The 17414-nt window shown below is 44.4% G+C and overlaps 1 protein-coding gene across 34 annotated transcripts in view; it reads left to right on the top strand.

The window, feature by feature from the left end:
• The window catches only part of RBFOX2 (RNA binding fox-1 homolog 2), a 157110-nt gene that overhangs the window by 103476 nt on the left and 36220 nt on the right, over window positions 1-17414 (top strand). For 30 of the 34 annotated variants that reach the window (XR_011090703.1, XR_011090713.1, XR_011090714.1 and 27 more), the window contains 2 exons: window positions 3671-3817; window positions 16282-16335. Coding sequence is in view for 24 of the 34 variants with exons in the window: in XM_068665172.1 (XP_068521273.1) it covers window positions 3671-3817; window positions 16282-16335 (201 nt within the window). In the remaining 10 variants the exon portion in view is untranslated. The remainder of the gene's footprint in view (window positions 1-3670; window positions 3818-16281; window positions 16336-17414) is intronic. The other 4 variants (XM_068665163.1, XM_068665151.1, XM_068665113.1 and 1 more) reach the window with 1 other exon arrangement.

Raw genomic sequence — 17414 nt, 5'->3', positions numbered from 1 at the left:
TTTTCCATCAGACCTGCTTAGTGGGTATCTATTGATGGGTGACTGGTTGTTTTGACACAGGCTCTTCACTGGAAAGTGCACAGATCTTCTGTTATCGCTGCACTCCTTGGCAGTGGGCAGGGTGCCTTCTGCCAGCCCTAGTTTCCAGCCCTTGTCTCCACACAGATCCTCAAGGTCTTGATCCGATCAGGGTTGCTTTTTCCTTTTTTTTCCTTTTTTTTTTTTTTTTATGGACCTGAGACTCCAGAAGCAGGCAGCACAGCCTGTCTCCCAAATGCTATGAACTTCCCAGGTCCCCTTTTAAATCCAGCTGCTAGTAACAGTTTGTAAATATTTTGTATTGCAGGGACTTACGGGTCTTACCCCCCTCGCTGTGATTCACAGCCTTACAGACCACCTGGGCCGTGGGGAAGGAGGACGAGGGGGTTGGTTTATCGTGTGTTTTGCTGTAGTTTCTCTGCACAGGTACACGTGCACGCCTCCTTTTGCAGCCACCCCTCGTCGCGTGGCGTTTCCTCGCTGCTGGCGGGTGCAGGCAAGTGGCAGGGGGGCACGGGGAGCAAGTGGTTGAGTGAAGCAAATACCCTGCGTGCGCTGAGCTCCGATCTATCTCCCGGTGACCTTGAACAGCTCAGAGCTTGTGTGTGCAGGCGTGGATGGCGTTATCGCCGCAGAAGTGTGTGTTACCCGGGCTACGGCGAGGAGGTAGCGGGGAGCCGAGGCTGTTTTCAGACACGGGGTCTCTGCCCCGTGGCAAGCAGCGAGACCCAGGGGACAGCCGTCAGCTCCTTTCTGCGCTGTCGTGGCGAAGGGAAGAGGTCGGCCCCGAGCTGCCAGGTGCTGACGTGAAGCCAGAAGGAAGGAGGTGCAGGGGAGGGGATGGGGTCGGGGTGAGGAGCGGTTGCGTGGTGAATCGCCAGCTTTTATCATCGGGCTCGGGCAGGGCAGCGCTTTGCCAGTCTCCATTATGTGCTGCCGGAGAACAGGCTCCAGGCCCTTCCTTTCATCTCCTTCCTAATGAGTTAAGACAAGGAATAACTATAAAAGGAAAAGGGGAAAAAAAAAAAAAAGGCAGCGAGATCTGAAGAGACTATTTCTATCGTTTATGTGTGGCAGCGGACAAACATACTGAGCTCGTGTTCTAGGGGCTGAAAGTTCAGAGCTCACCGTAGGGCCCTGGGTGATGGAAACGAGGGAGCTGCAGCATCCAGAGAGACAGGAGGCATTTCATGCTCAACTACTGCTGAAAAATCAGGAGATGTGGGAGGCCGCACAAGATCCAGGGAGTGGTAGCGTAGTCAGCAAGGTAAGATTGGGCTGAGCCCCCCTGTTCTTTTCTCTTGCTTCCCCAGTTTTGAAGCCTTTGTCTTATTGTACACGTCTCACGTGCTGGAAAACCGACTCCCGTGTGGCGGCAGCACGCTGCCATATGCAGGAACAGCTGTGAGCGTTTTTGAGCAGGCCACTGTACATGATATATTGCACCCTTGGAAAGAAAGGAGCTCTGCCCTCTGCTCGCGAGCAAATGGCAGGGAGAGGAGCACGAGCCTTTGTCTCCCGTGGAAGCAGCAGATCCAGTCCTGTGCAGCCTGTATTTGAATTTCGGCACTGACACGTTTTTGTTGTCACCGTTCAGAATATCAGCCTTCCCTCATTCCAGCCGGGGACGTGCTGGTGTGTTTAAGGACTCACCTGTGGGCCTTTGCCCACTTGCACTTCCCCACCGCAGCCGTAGGAAAGGCAGGATTTGGCAAATGGCTCTCGCACAGCTCCAGGATGTGCCTGAAAATGGGACGGGGAAGAGTTCCCTTGGAGCAGGAGAGTTGATGATTTTGGGGAGTTGTTTTGGAGCGCTCGCTCCAAGGCAGGCATTGTGTGCAGTGATGGATGGGCTACCCCTGTGTTTTGTCCTGCTTGGACGGATTTGCCCTGAGGAGCAAAGGACTCTGATGGAGTAATAAAAATAAAACCACCGAATAGCATGGTGTGATTTAATCACAAGCCAGCTGCATCGATTCTTCCCCTAGGGTGCACTCTGTGTGTTTGGAGATGCATTTTGTCATCGGGGTGAGGCTAGAAAGAAGACAGGGAATTTAGGGAGGGGGGGCAACTTTTTTTGATACGATCAAAGGGAAGTTTGTGAGGTGGTTCTTGACAATTTGGTATCTGGGGGGGGGGGGGGTGAGTCTAAGCCAAATAAAAAATCTTCATCCTGCTACGCTTCTCCCGAGACTTGAGTGGCTCTGGGGAGTAGAGATAATTGCAGGGCAGTATCTCCGTTCTCCCTATCACAGCTTAATTTATATTAATCAGATCAAACATGTTTTGTGCTGCCTGCGCTGCCCTACTAAAATAAAATGGAAAGCTGCCACTGCTTTGCTCAGCACGACAAGGCCCCGGTGCTTACTGCGAGCTTGCTCTTGTCAGTCCTTTATAAGCAGCGTGCAAGTTCAAGGTCGTAGCTCTTAAGGGATGTTTCTGGCCAGAAGGAGCTCTTGTTGTTGCTGGTTCAGTTTATCTGTGGAGGGAGGTTTCTTTCCAAACATTCACTAAGTGTGTATCAAATGGTTAGGGGCTGGCCATACCCAGCCGGTGGCTGGGGAGTCAGCGTGGGCAGCTCCCCTGAGACTTTTTTCTGACTTTGGGAGACAAATTATGTATATAACAAATAAAAAGAGCACCCCCCAAACAAAATCAACCCCCCTTTACTCTTCAATCGTGAGTTTTAAGGCTTGCATATGTTCTTGAAGGTGCCCCAAAAAGCTGACTGGCAATTACTAGCCCTTCTTACTCTAAGCCCAGCATGGGTGGGTGAGGCTCTCTCCCTTTCTTCTTCCCTGCCCTTTTTCTCTGTTCTGGCCCACTGACACACCTTCTTGCTGTGTGTTTGCTGTGCACAAGTGCCCCAAAGCCCACACCTCGCCCCGGCTTTGCCGTGCCAGTCAGTGCTAAGGAATGTGGGAACGAATTCCCTCCTTTTGGTTGTGGAGCTGGTAGCAGAAAGTAGCACTTGGAGGTTTTATAAACCCAGCGGTGGTAATGGCTGCTTCCTGTCCCTGGGCTGACTTTTAAGCGTGCTAGAAAAGTTAATCAAAGACATCCGTAAGCTGTTGCTATGTGGATTTTTCCCATTTAATTACAGACCTTCTGGGGTAGTGCTCCTCTGAAGGGAACTTGACAGAGCAGATGCCATTTTGCCTGGGGATGCATTTCTGGTATTGGCCCAGTGAAGAGCTGCCACTTCAGCTGTGGGATTTTGATGATTGCATGAACATCCTGCCACATGAGATTAGAGTGGCGGTACTACCTCCCAGCTTCAGGATACGGAAGATCCGCCTCTTCATTAGAGCTTTCATATGGTGGCAGCTGAAGTGAGGAAGAGCAGGGGAAAAGAGAGCAATTTAAGAAAACCAAAGGCAAATCTGCTAAGCTAAAAAGGTGATACGAGGGGAGGGAAGCTGAGATCTCGTTAGTGTTTACTCATGGAAGGAGAGGGGAAGAACAACAGATCGATCGTGAAGCGTTACTGGCTTTATCAAAGTAATTGTCAAGTGTTCGGATACTGCAATCACAAATGTAGTGCTAATACATGAAAAGAGATGGGCAAAGCCTGTGAAAGGAATTTGAATGGTTTCTGTTCACAAACACAACTTTGTCTTTCTGATTTCAGCAGACAGAAGGAGGGGCACAGACAGATGGACAGCAATCACAGACACAGAGCAGTGAGAACACCGAGAGCAAATCCACTCCAAAACGGCTCCATGTGTCCAACATTCCCTTCCGCTTTCGAGATCCGGACCTTCGACAGATGTTTGGGGTAAGTTCCCGGAGCCATTCAAAGCATGGCAGCTCTCCTTCACCACAGGAGGAACGCGTGGTGCTGGTGTATTCCTGGGGAGGAAAGGCCCTTCTCTTTCTTTTGCCCCTGCCTCAATTTACTCAGCACACTGTAAAACGTTTGCAGAAGTACAGCAATTAGTAGTGTTTACCTCAGTTGGTAAATACACATGAAAACTGTAATTGTGTTGTTCATATCAAGACGTTGGGGTAAGCTAACGATTGGCTTGGAAAAAAAAACGAAACAAAACTTCACCTTATTTCCCAGCGAAGACTAGGATTAAACAGTGACTTAATATATCCCTTGCAAAGCACTGTTTTTCAGTTGCTTAGAAACTTGCTGAAATATTTATGTCTTTCCTCATGATCCACTGTTGTGATGAAAAATTGCTGCAAGGAATTGGCCAACTAGTAATTGCATATGGAAAAGCTGGTGCAAGTCAGATGGCATTTTGCATGGTGTGTGATATATATTTTGTTTCTTTTGACTGAATAGTTTGTCTCCCCTAATAGTAACCTTTGTGTGCTCCTCAATTTATAAACTCTTCCCCGAAGAGTTGGTTCACATGAGTGTAGATGGTGACTTGTTCCATATGGACACAGAGATGAGCTGGGTACTTCATGACCTAACCTTCAGGTGAAGTTGGCTGTGTATCATCGTCAGGAACCTGTGACTTGTTGGTATGAAGCTAGTGTCATTGGCAGATGATGTGTTTTATAGCCTTTATAAATATTTCTTCTGTATAAACGACTTAAAATGTTGCTGCCTGTTTAAGATACAGTGCAGAGCAATCAAGTCAGGAAAGACTAAAGTCAAGTATCCTTGAACCCTGCTGCTTTGTATACCTTGGTCCTACATGCATAGCCATCTGCTCCCTCAGATTCTGCATTATTTTGTAGTTTCAACGGTTGCATCTCTTTAGACATTTGTGTGTGTCTACGCACGCACCTGTGCATGTGGAGAGTAGTGTTACAGTGCATAAATGTGTCAAATTCATGGACTTCAAGATTAAATTTAAAATAAAAGAAAAAGAATTGGGATTATCTATTCATTATTTGAACAATATGAAGTGAAAAAAGTGTGCAGAGATGTTAAAACTTTCACTAGTTGTCTTCAGCAGGAGTCTAAATTGTATATATATTGAGAGATGTCTTTGCTTCTTGTTCTTGAAAAATTTTTTTGGTTGTTTGTTTTTGTCCATAAGAAGCCGTTCTGTGGATGAGACCAAACGGAGAAGCTGTCAAAATACCAGAGGGCAGGGTTGATGTTCAGAGGGACCTTAGCAGGTCTTCAGACACCTCCATCTTTGGAGGCGTTTAACACTTGGCTGCATACATCCCAGCCCAACTGATCTCATTAGACCTGCTCTGAGCAGGTGTTGAACTAAATGACCTCTGGAAATAGGTCCCAGCCAAAATTAGGCTTCTGTGACTCTGTTGCTGGAGGCCTGGGTTTGCATTTCTTGTTGTTCATGCATTAGATTGCTGCACTTTTGACATCTGTGGGAATGTTTTCAGGGCGAAACTCATCTCCTGGCAATCTGTGATTGCTGAATCTCCAGTTGCCTGTTCCGCTTGTGTTTTTTAGCTTGCTTTTTGCTGTTGCAGGGCCGTGCGGTAGGCAGTTCCGTCCGGTTTGGATAAACCGCTTGCTGAAATCACAGCCAGTTCTTGGACCACCTGCTACAGTCTGTATTTAGCACACCCTGCTCTTTGCTGCTGCTGCTCCCCTCTCCTGGGAGCTGCAGCACTTACATAAACTGTTCCACGGTGCTGCTGTCTCTTCCCTTGGGACCGGTGCTTGACAACTGGACCCTTTCACACTCATTCATATTGACACCATTCTTCCCTGTGCTCCTGGTGTGGGGACAGGAATGAGGTGGAAATGGCAAGAACATCCCTCTCCTGGTCAATTTTATGTCTGCTTTGCAGATGGAGAGACCCAGGCATTATGAGTGAACTCCCATCCTGAGATGGGATATGTAGAAAATAGAGCCTAACTGCTTACAATAAGGTTTCCCACTCTTTTCTGTGACTCAAACATTGCCACTTATGCATTTCCCCATCCCCATCTGTACACTAAACGAGTGAGTTGCCATTGTTGCCCAAGTGACCTGTTGTAGCTTTACTTTTTGTCTAATCATCATTTTGAGTTCTACCACAGTGATGTGGTTTTAACTTAGGTAAATGGTATATTCCCTATAAAACCTTTTGGTAGTTCACCTAGCACTGTCTTTGCTGAGAATTCTGTGTACCAGAAGATCATTCATCTTTTGGGGCATTAAAAGAATAAGTGCCCTTTTCCTGTAAGGGAAAACTTTGTTGCTTTGCCAAGGAAAAAATCAGTAGTTCTTGCAGATCTCTGTTTTTCTCGGTGCTGCTTCTCTCAGCATGTTCAGAACCTCAAGCAGGAGAGCGTTTCTATCTGAATTCCCCCTTGCTCCTATTTCTCTTCCAGGATCAGGATGCTTTCCCTTGGGTGACTCACTGAAACCAACCCTTTCTCCTACAGGGGACTCGTGGTTGTCTGAGTCTTCAGCTGTGGCTGGCCTGTAACCCCCATCGTCTCCCTTTCCCTTCTGTGTGTCAGGTCACATCTCTCTCAACGTCATATCTGAGAGACTCAAAATCCTTGCCTGGAGTGATTTTCCCCAACTACTGTACAATGAGAGAAATTGGGTAGACAGCAAAGCAGCAGAGGAGGAAGAAATAAATGTGATGGTGGGGAGGGAGTAAAGAAGTCCCTTGAGGACTCGACAGCATGCGAGAGGTCAGCCCAGTCCTGGGGCGCAGAACATTAGCTGATGCTTTCATCCTGTATTGAATAGAGGTGGACTTCAGATGTGTTGTTGTGTGTGTGATTAAGTGGAAATTACATAACACTTTTCAAGCCATCGCCATCCAGCAGAGCTGCAGACATAAGGATTTCCTGATGAATTCAAGTTATTCGGGTTTCAAGTCATCTCTCACCTGTCACGTGTTTCTAACAGGTCCCTGAAATATCCTCAGCCGTGGAACAAACATTTCCTTATGTATATGCTTCTTATAGGGTGGCAAATAAAATAGGCTGCTTAAAACATGTAATATTTACCTGACATTTCATGATGCCAATAAAAAGACTTCAAGAAAGCTTCTGGAAGGAATAGGTCATTTTTTAATGCACACAGTTCTGCACCCACGGTGGAATAAATCAATAGTTGACCTTGTTCTAGCAGATAAAGAAGAGTTAATAGCTGACCTGAAATCCCACGGTTGCCTAGGTACCAGTGATTGTTATTTGTCTGTATTTACTTTGTGCAAACAGAATATGGCATCAGTCGGTAACGCAAGGAGCTTTAGAAGAGCCTGTTTCTTCAAGTTTAAACAATTGGAAGGCTGACCAACCAGGAAGGTACATTTAGAAGGGGAAGTGTTAATGGAAGATATGAAGTATTTGACAAAATCATACCGATGGTCCAAAAGGCATGATTCCACACTTGCAGAAAGTGTGTTAATAAAACACAAAGCAAGCTGCACACCAGGCAGGGAGGATGAAGTAAATGGCAGTGGGTGTAATTACAAACTTAAGCAAAGAAGCAGGCAAGAAAGGAAATGTACTAAATCACTGAGATATTGATGATGAAAATCCAGAGGAGAAGGAGTCAATTATTTCCATGCAAAGATAAAAGGTCCTATATAGGCTTAGGTCCAATATAAAATAGTGTTCAAAATTGCATTGAAAAAAACAAAGCACAAAAACCAGGCAGCCTCAAATATTTGTTTAGTACTTGCTGTGTTTCTGATGTAACAGAAGGTATTTGTACCATATGGTTTTGCATGTAATTTATAACAAAGGAGGATGAGGCAGTGCTTGCTAATATTAAAACAAAAAACAAACAACCAGCGGATCTAGATAAGATATGCCCAAGGATAACAGCCAAACTAAGGAGCTTCTTTATTCATTAATGTTAATTTTTAGCCAATTTATATAAGCTATGGGAATTGGGGTATAACTGGAATGCCGCCCACCAGGATGCAGTATTGGTGCTGGTGGGGAATGACCCAAAGAGCTACAGAGTAATTACCCGTAAGCAGATTCAAGATAAAAATAATTTTGGAAAGTTTTAAAAAACATCAGAATCTGAAGAAAGAGTTCAGTGCCATACAGTATGATTTTGTGTTAAGTTAATACATCTTTCAAACATATTTTGTCTATTTTGACAAGATTGTACAAAGTTGTGCTGGGAAAGTTGAACATTATTTAAGCAATTACTTAACCAACTGAGTTATTGTGTGGCTGATTAACGTGTTCTGTTTATTTGAATTTTTTTTTTTTAGAAAAACATCTATTATTTTATTAAATATCTCTTTAATGATCATGAAAAATATTATTTATTGATGAGACATTAGTGATCAAGACTTCTTCTAGTGTAGATTTCCCCAGGGATCTGTTTCAGTCTCAGTGTCTGTCTACATCAACTCACAGATACAGTGCTATTAAAATCTTGCCAGCAAGGTTTGCAGGAAAAAAAGGGGGGAAAAAAAAAAAAGGAAAAAAAAGAAAAACACAAACTGAGGAGGAAGATTAGGTTAGTGTTAGAGAATGACTTGAGATGATTGGATTTATCATCAGTTCACCAGCAAAACTGTGTTTGATGTAGGTAAGTGCAGAGTACTGTGAATCTGGGAACAAGCTGTGCTTGTAGGATAGAAGATTTTATTTGGAAAACACTGATTTGGGAGAGTACTGGTGATCAATGAAGATAGTTGCTTCAGCAATGCAAAGGGCAATATTGGGTTGAAGGAGAGAGATGTGTCTTATGCTCAAAGTTGGAAAGGTTGCATAGTTTTGTTCAGTTCTGAGTTGAGTTTAGGACCATACAAATAATCTGCAGCTTTGAAGATGAGCGGCTCTTTAGGTGTGTAAGGTGTTGGGTTCATTTATTCAGCTTCTCAAAGAGAGGTTGGGAGATGACTAGTCCGTGCTGTCCATGTGCTTATGCATGGATGATAAGTTTGTTTTTTTTTTCTAATAGGGGTTTTAAATCTTGTTTACACTCATAACAAGATTTTCCAGTTGGAAACTGAGAATTTTCACAATTAACTTAAAAGGTAAAAGTCGTAGTCATTTAAGCTAATTTTAAATAATGAAGGATCTTACGGGGGAGTGAAACAGTGCTCTCAGAGTTAAAAAACAAGTTAGCCCATCTTTTCAAAATCTTATCCAGTTTTTGAGGGATGTTCTACAACCTGTATAAGGCCTCTCACATGATGGTAGCAGTCTTCTCCTTAACTGCTGGTAGGCTGCCTTCCTTCCTCAATGGACAATGTATGGAGGAGAAAAGCTCATTCCCCTCAGTGTGTTCCCAATCCTTTCAGCTTTGTGCTGCGATAGTGTCTGTGGTTGTATCTCATGACTGATGCCTTCACTCTTAGGCCTCAGGAAGCAATTTGCCTTCCACTATAAAACTGGCTGAGTTAATATGGTCAGTTCTCATGGCCTTCAGAGTCTCCTGAGGAAGATGGAGGCTGGGTTGGACTGCCTGCGAAAGGAAAATCTGTCTATTTGCAGGCAGAATCATGAATTACCTCCACAAAAACAATCAAAGTTTTGCTTTGGTGGTTCATATGGACAACTGTGTACTAAATCCTACTTATCTGTTGTGAGAGCAACAGCACAAGTAGTCAGAATTGATTTTTCTCTGAATTTACCTTGGTGAAACACTCTCAAGTGCTTACAAATCTTCTCTTATTTTTAAAACAGGAGAAAGTATAAGACAAAAACAAGGAATATATTGAGGAAGATTGTAGATGAAGGTAGGATAGCAGTGCAGAAGATGGGAAACTTCTCAGGTTCTGGCTTCAAAAGGAGGCCAGAAGAATTTGGTTTATAAATTTAATTTTTTTTAGCAACATTTCATGTATATCATTTCATGGCTACTACCTTTAGACTGTTAGTTGCTTCTGGTGGGGGCCATCATTAGCCCCGATGATAAAGGAGTTTTGTGGATTATCAGCAATAATGCATAGCGGTTTTATATAAAAGTGACCATTTTGTCACTTTTAACTTCAGTTAATTAAGTTAATAATGATTTTACCTATTTAAGGTGACAGAGCAGTGACTATTCTTTTTAAATAAAAGATTTTAAGGAAGGCAATGTTATCATTTTCCTTCTCTGAGCATAATTCGTATCTGTGCTGCAAGACTCTTCATGTTTGTGGTAGACCACTGCTTTGTGTGATCCAAACAATTCAGCTCTGGGAGCTTCATAATAGGTATTCTTGGAAAGTCTCGTAACCTGAAGGTCTTGGCTTCTGGGGAAACGACTTGGTACATTGCATTTCTTAAAATATATCAGTGGATATAATTTCTCATCTAATTTCATTCTGGTGTCAAAGAGTACCGAACACCTCTGTGAGGCCTACACTTTGAGGCTGAAGCAATAGCAAACTAGACTGCAGCTCTTCCTGCTAAGATTTTGGTAGGATTTTAAGCCTGTATTTGCCAATAAATGAATGCAAATCCACAAGTAATTTGTGATACACAACTATGGGAAATGTCAGAAAACTATTCATTAGGTATTTAAGTAAACAGGCAAACAGGCCGAGAATAGTAGGAAAGTTGTGGAAGGGGAGTCTGCTCTTCGACTGGATTGGACATCTGAAGGAGGAAATCTATCTTCTGTATAGCAGGACGTGTTTTAGCTTCTTTAGTCTTTGACTAGCATTGACCACTGATCACATGTAGCCAGTCCTACACCGCACCGTGTAGGGAACAAAAATAGGGGAACAAAACTTGTGGCACAAGCTGTGCTCTTTGTGAGGACTCCTGTCTCCTCGCTCTTCCTGTGGTAGGGCAGAGCTCCGGCCCTGTCACAGGGCAGGACTTTGTCCCTGCTGATGCTGTCGAATAGCCTCAGAAGAGGCAGTGCTGTTTTTTCCAGATGTTTCACCTTCTGTGACTCTGTGCTGCTTGAGCAGCCTTGCTTTTGTCTGAATAGCTGGGGACCGTGGCATTTCTCTGCAAAGGTACATGTGTCACTTCAGCTGTCACCAGCTGTTGGACCCTCTGTCTCCTGAGGGTTGTGTGGAGTCCTCCCAAACCGAGCTTCGAGTTTATGCCATGTCTGTGGGCACGGCTCCAAGCACCTCTCACGTGGCAGCAGCACCAGGCTGAGGCGCAGGCACGTCTCCAGGGATGGCACAAGGCAGGGAGAAGTAGCTGGAAATGTACTCTGGAAGCCAGCCCGCCGTTAAGATCTCTGGAGCGGTACCCTGTGGTACTGTTTACCTGCATCTCGCTGTTTTTGTGTGAAAATCTTTTGTGAGTCAGACCAAAATGAATGACTGAGGAAACCATGCTCCTTGTCACTTTGTTTGCCGCACTGGCTGCGGTCTGTAAATCCTGTTAGAAATCTGTGCTCTTTGTGTGGCTTCCTTTTAAAGGCTGGTTTCTTAGAAAACGTGTGTTGGGCAACAGGTCAACCCTAATAAGGGCTTGGTGGTGCTTGTTTACCATCTATTCAGCTGCTAAACTATGGTAGAGCTTTGGTTTACAAATCTTTGTTGCTTTTATCTTCCTGTCAGCCGAGCATACTGGTGCAGCTTGGCTGAAGGCACAGCAGGCTTGGCCCCACTGTTTTGAAGAGCAATGACCCAGCTTTAGGTGAGGAAGTTCATGCCTTGATAGCAGTTCAGCTCTGGCAGACTCCAGACTGTCATAACTAAGCACTGACTAATACGTCCTATGATGGAGACAGCTGGTCCCAGATGAAAGACAGCCCATGGAGCAGGGAGCTGGGGTTGTAGGGGCACTCTGTGCAGCTGGGACCTGTCCTGCAGGCAGAGCACCATTGCTCACGCACCTCAAGCCTGAGGTCCTGAAATTATTTCTTGCATAGGCAATTTGTTTCTTGGCAATCTTGAATTTCTAGTGGAATTTAAACCCTCTTTGAAAAAGGACTGTTACGTATCTTCTAGGTTTAGATAGCTCACTGCACTCGCCTCTAAGTGAATTGTGTAGGGCCACTGCAAAGCTGCTTGGGCATGCAAAGTACTGTTGCAGGGATATGAGGTTGTCAGATGGTGGCTTACATTACCTTTTATTGTTCCATAATTTCTATAGAATTCACCTTTACTTACTGTTACCGGCATCTTTAGGGTTAAGTTATTTGTCTGGCACGTTTTAGAGCTGATTTTTGAAAGCTCTAGACAGAGAGGAGGTAGGGCCAGCTGGAACAGAGCAGACAGGAGGGGCCCTATGAAACTGTCAGTGCCTTGGAAGGCAAAAGCTCTCTGGTGCCAGATCTCTCAAATTTATTATATGTAATGTAGTTACGGCCTCTGCTGGAAAAATCTGCTGCCTTCGTGTCATCTGGGTAGAAAGAAACACAAAGAGTGCATGCTCTTCCTTGCACAATGCCCTCGCATCTATTATAAGGTACGAAAAGTTCAAGCAAGAAAATTGTGTCCTGTTCATAGCTGAGGTCTCTTAATACCTTTATGCCCCTTAAAACTGTTATTTCCAACAGCCCCTGCTGCTGTCGTATAGGAGATGATTCTCATTTACCTGCTTTACGGAAAACAAAACAAAACAACAAAAAAACCACACATACGTCCCCACCTGCCGTATGATTGATATGGTTCTGCTGCACAACCAATTCACAGAGGAGGCTTCTTGCACAACCTGACGTGTAGCGGGACGTGCTGGCTCCTTGGTCACACAGCAAGCTGTTGAAGTCACGGTGGGGAGCATTTGAGATGTGTAACTCCACAATGCTTTCTTCAGAGGCTGTGAACTCTAGTCAGGATTTTTTTTTTTTTTTTTCCACTGCTGCTGTGCCGCGTTGTAAATAGATGTTCATGGTAATCACTGAGTGAAAGAGGCAGGTCTGTGAGCACAGTGATTCATGTCTTCAAGGTTAGAGATTAGAGGGTTAGTCCCCATCATGGATGACCTAAGCATGGATCTTGTTTTATTTGGCCAGACCCTCTGTCTGCTGTAAAACACAAACATGCCTGTATACATGATTTTAAAAAATTACTAGGAGGGCATTTGGTGTTGACCCTTTTATTTACACGGCCTAGCATTTTCCATACAAAATTTGTAACCTCTTGCAAAGGAGCTCTTAAAACTTCCATTGTTTGCCGTAAGCTGTTGACATTTGGTAGGGGAAGCACCATCGGAGAACAAAGTGCCTTTTTATGTTCCTCTAAATTAGATTCAGCTTTGAAGGAGATATAAACCGCTAAAATGAACTAGTTCTTTTTTTTTTTTTTTTCCCCTGCTTTCGTTCTTCAGGAAAATTCTGGCCTGCTACCAAAAAAAAAAAAACACAAAACAGTGCCTCCAGTCCTGGACCTGCTGTAACCGTTGCAGCAGTTAAGGACAAGAGCCATGATGTTCAGAGCTGCCAGAGCAGCTGTGGCAGAGTCCTGGAGAGCCCAGCACTCGTCCTCCTGCCTCGCAGCCACACTGCTTTCTTCCAGGGAATTTCACGGAGCAGGAAACCCCTCCCCAGCAAGCAAACCTCAGTTCAGCAGTTAGCTGCTGTTGTCCCTTCTGTCCCCAAAAGTTTCTTCCCTCCTTCTTCGCAGCTTTTAGGTGGAACGGAGATGGGGGCAGATTGCACAGGTGGCTGTAGCCCCTTGCAGCAGGCTTCACATGGTGCTTGCTGCAGCAGTAGGATTTGATGATCTTAATTATAATTGAGGAAACAACATATATATCTCCTTCATCTTCGAGGCACAGAGACAGCCCTACCACCTGTCTCGGAGCTGGGTCAGACGGCTTGCATTCAGAATTACCACCAGCTTTTTACTGCTCCCGAGGAATTAAACATACAAGGCAGGATTTCCTGTTGGTGTGGAAACCCTGAGCAGTGAGCTTGGCCGAACGGGGTTGGCAAACAGCTCTGGCAGTGATACCCGAGTACCCAGGCCCAGCTGGGTGTGGAGAAAGGGGAAGATGGCAAGGCATAATTGTGCACCAGAAGCTGCACAGTTTGTTCTCTTTGAAGATGATTCTAATGAAGAAGAAACCGGTGATTTTTGATGGCTCTGAAGATTCTGAAAATAATTCTGGCATTTGCATCTATCAAGAGCCCGGCTGTTTCAGCGCGCGTGGCAGGGCTCGGCAGCTGAGCTGATCTGGCAGGGACAGATCCTGTTCTTGGGCTGAGTGTGCAGCTTTCCATCCTCCCTTGCTTCCCAGAGCCCTAACGCTCTCCTGACCCTTTGAACCAGTTCAGATCAGTAAAGCGTCAAAAATGTCTTATTTATTCCATTTCTTGGGCTTTTTTTTTTTTTTTTTTGGTGGGATTGATGAGCTGTATCAGTTTATCTGCGGGTGAGAATGAGAATGGGGGCCAGCTTTTGGAAGCTGGGGAGCCCATGCAGGAAGGACGAAGGAGCAGGGACAGCCCTTTGGCAGCCGTGAGCTGTTAAATTGGTTCAGCCCCTGTCGTGTAACTACACTGAAATAGTCTACCAAGAAAGCAATCATGACTGATTTCTTTCATGGCAGTGCCCAAACAACAAAGACAACAAAAAGCAATCAACGGCTAATCTCCTTTATAGACAAGCCCACACCAAGCGTGGGATAGAAATAGAAAATGTATTTTCGCTGTGATTGGCACAGCAGTGGTCAAAAGAGGATCCAGCATGGATCAAGCTGAAGCTGTTGAGATGTTGAGGTTTCAGGGAAGATGCAGTCACTGTTCACGTTTACATTAGCATTATTCAAACTTCGGGTAACGTAGGATATTGTGAATTCAATTGTTTTGAGATGAATAGGAGATCAAGTATTGTCCTTAAACAATAGAACAGTAAAAACAACATCTGTGATCCAGCATTTGTAAAAGAATACAACCATCTCCTTTTTAAGAATGGAAGATGGGAGCAGACAGAAACTACGGCTAAAATTGTTGGAAGTATTCGGTTTGCATAAAGACGATTGAAGGGACTTAATAGCTTTTTACTGCTTTACATATTCAAAGCTTCTCTGCAGTCATCATAGCTTGCTGTTGCAAATGTTCCACAGTTGCAAATCTGGAGACAAGTCTTTCAAGCAGAGCGCCCAGAAAATAAGCATTATACCTACTTGACTACATATGGAAAGGTTGATTAAAAAAAAAAAAAAAGGCAAATATTGTATTAAGAGCACCGTGGCAAAGTAGAATTTCAATGCCCAGAGGTTGTGTTCACCATCTTTCCTTAGTCTTAAGCCACTCTTTCTTCTCCTGTTGCCTCTTCCTTCGTTTCCTACCTCCTTTAAAACTTCTGCAGGCAGTAAGATGAAAACCATGTTGCTGAGAGCTTTGGTAAAGGATGGGGTACGTATTTGATTTGAAAGCAATAGGTATTTCTGGAATGAAGGCTCCACGTGTGTGTGTTCCTGAGAATGAGATCTTGGAGCTGTCTTTCTGGAGAGCAAACCTCCCATTTGGAAATAACTACAGCACTGATATTTCTAGCTGACAGAGTATTGTGGGGCTCTGCTGAAGTGCTAATACCTGTATGTACAGAATGCTAGTTTGAATCTGGCCAGATCAATATAAATACTAAAATATGTTCCCAGGCAAGGGATGTGATCGATACATGGTTCCTCGGTGTGGCAAATTGCCTTGCTGTAGCCCTCATTTCCCACTTTCTGTTCTGTGCTAAGTGGTAAGATCTTTGGAGCCAGTTGTTGAAACCGCACAGAGCAGCGGGACACTGTTCTCCCCTGGGGTCTCCAGGCTAAGGCAGAAATCGGGATCATCATACATGACAAAGTTACATGGGTTTTCAGCAGCTTCCTGTATGTCACAGGTTGAAGTGAATGATCTTTTTTGAAAACAAACAAAAAAGACCTGTTGTGATTTGGCCGTGTTCAGTTTCTGAATCTTCCCTTAATTCTTTTGAAGGCTGAGTTTCCAAAAGTAAAGGAGGAAAACGAGGGGTTTTAGAGTTTTTGGAATTTCTAGGGCCGGGAGTCTTTTGTGACTATCCCCTCCAGAGAAACATCCTCACTGTTCAGTTTCTTTGTGATAGCCACTTCAGGAGGAAGATGAAATGCTGAATTACGTTTGAGGACTGTTGTTAGAAGTCTTAGATGAAATCATTTAACCATGTCTTAGATAAAATAGTGGAATGAGGAAAGAAAGAGCTGTTTAGATTAAAAGAGGTGAGGGGGAAGCCAGCAGGGGGAAACCAGCTGAAATCCCTAAAACTCTTGTAGAGATTGTTTTTCTTCCTTCAGACTTTCATGAGAAAACCTGGGGTCTGTGACCAAGAGGTTTTGTGTGTCCTAACCTGAGAGAACTGGGTCATGTCACTGGGATTTTATGCTTTTGCTTGTATGCTGGAAATGGAAATATTCTCACCTCCCTTCTTGTGTTAAGCCAGCACCTAAAAGGTACAAAAAATTGATTGCCAAAAATAAATCTTTTTTTTTTTTTTTCTTCTTTCCCCTTGTCTCTGCAGCAATTCGGCAAAATCCTTGATGTAGAGATAATCTTTAATGAGCGCGGCTCCAAGGTAAGTCCTGTTCCTGTACCTGCTTCTCTTGTTTTGATTGCACAGAGTAAAAGGCAGTTCATTGCCTAGAGAATATACTCTGTAGAGATCAGCAGGAATTAGCGTGATGGGGGAAGGGAAAACCTATTTTGAGGACTGTCTCCTGTTCCCTCTGACTCCAGACTCTGAGCATGGTCATTTCTGGGCAGCATGTACGAATGCTCCTAGACGCTCCTGTCTGTAACGTGGGATCAGGTTCCCCAGCCTTTTGAGCAAACAGGGAGTCAGCTGAGCCTTCATACCAACCCCTTCTCATTGCACTAGCAATGGGTGCCCTGTGGGGAAGGCAGAATAAGGTAAAAACAACTCCATGTGACGGGAGCTGGTAAATACAAAGCATAATAGCCCCACTCCCCCCAACCCCTATCTTCATTGCATTAAAATACTTCCAGAGAATAAAGTTTAATATCTCAAATGTGGAAGGATTTTGTTTACTCTCTTTTGCAGACTTTGCCTGGTATTTCTGCGATTCTGACCTTTCACGTTTGAGATATCTGATGCTTCGTAAAAGCATCCTCATTCCCCTTGCCCTGCCCCCGTGGACCTCCCCCCACTGAATTTGCATTCGCACACCTATCTTCATCTCCAAAACGTGTTAAGAGGGAGGTTTCGTTGAGAGCTAATGGTAATTTGTTTCTCTGGAGATGAGATTTCAGATGTTGCTTAGGTCAGTTGCAGAGAGATTCAGTGATCTTTGTCCTAATTGGCAATTGGTTCTCATCACGTAACCAGTATCACCACAATGACAAATTGATGTGATTCTCTCTCTGCCCAGGAGGTTCAGCACTGGAATAGCAGGGAGTTGTGCAGGTCAGGAGCGAGGTGCATTGCCAAAGCTCTATGGGGGAAGCTTGCACAGTGCATGTCTATACTCTGCTTGACTTAATCAATGCTAAGATTCCCATTTTCAATTAAAACAAAATTTCCCTACTCCCCCCACACACGTGTGTGCACATGTGTGCATGCACACAAGAGATTTTGAAGTTGCAATTCAGCTAAGCAGTTTCCGTGTAGAGCCTGTATGTCTTTCTCCTGAATTT

Source organism: Anas acuta, chromosome 1 (assembly GCF_963932015.1).
Source record: "Anas acuta chromosome 1, bAnaAcu1.1, whole genome shotgun sequence".
Classification (NCBI taxonomy): domain Eukaryota; kingdom Metazoa; phylum Chordata; class Aves; order Anseriformes; family Anatidae; genus Anas; species Anas acuta.
This window is presented reverse-complemented; position numbering and strand designations above follow the sequence as displayed.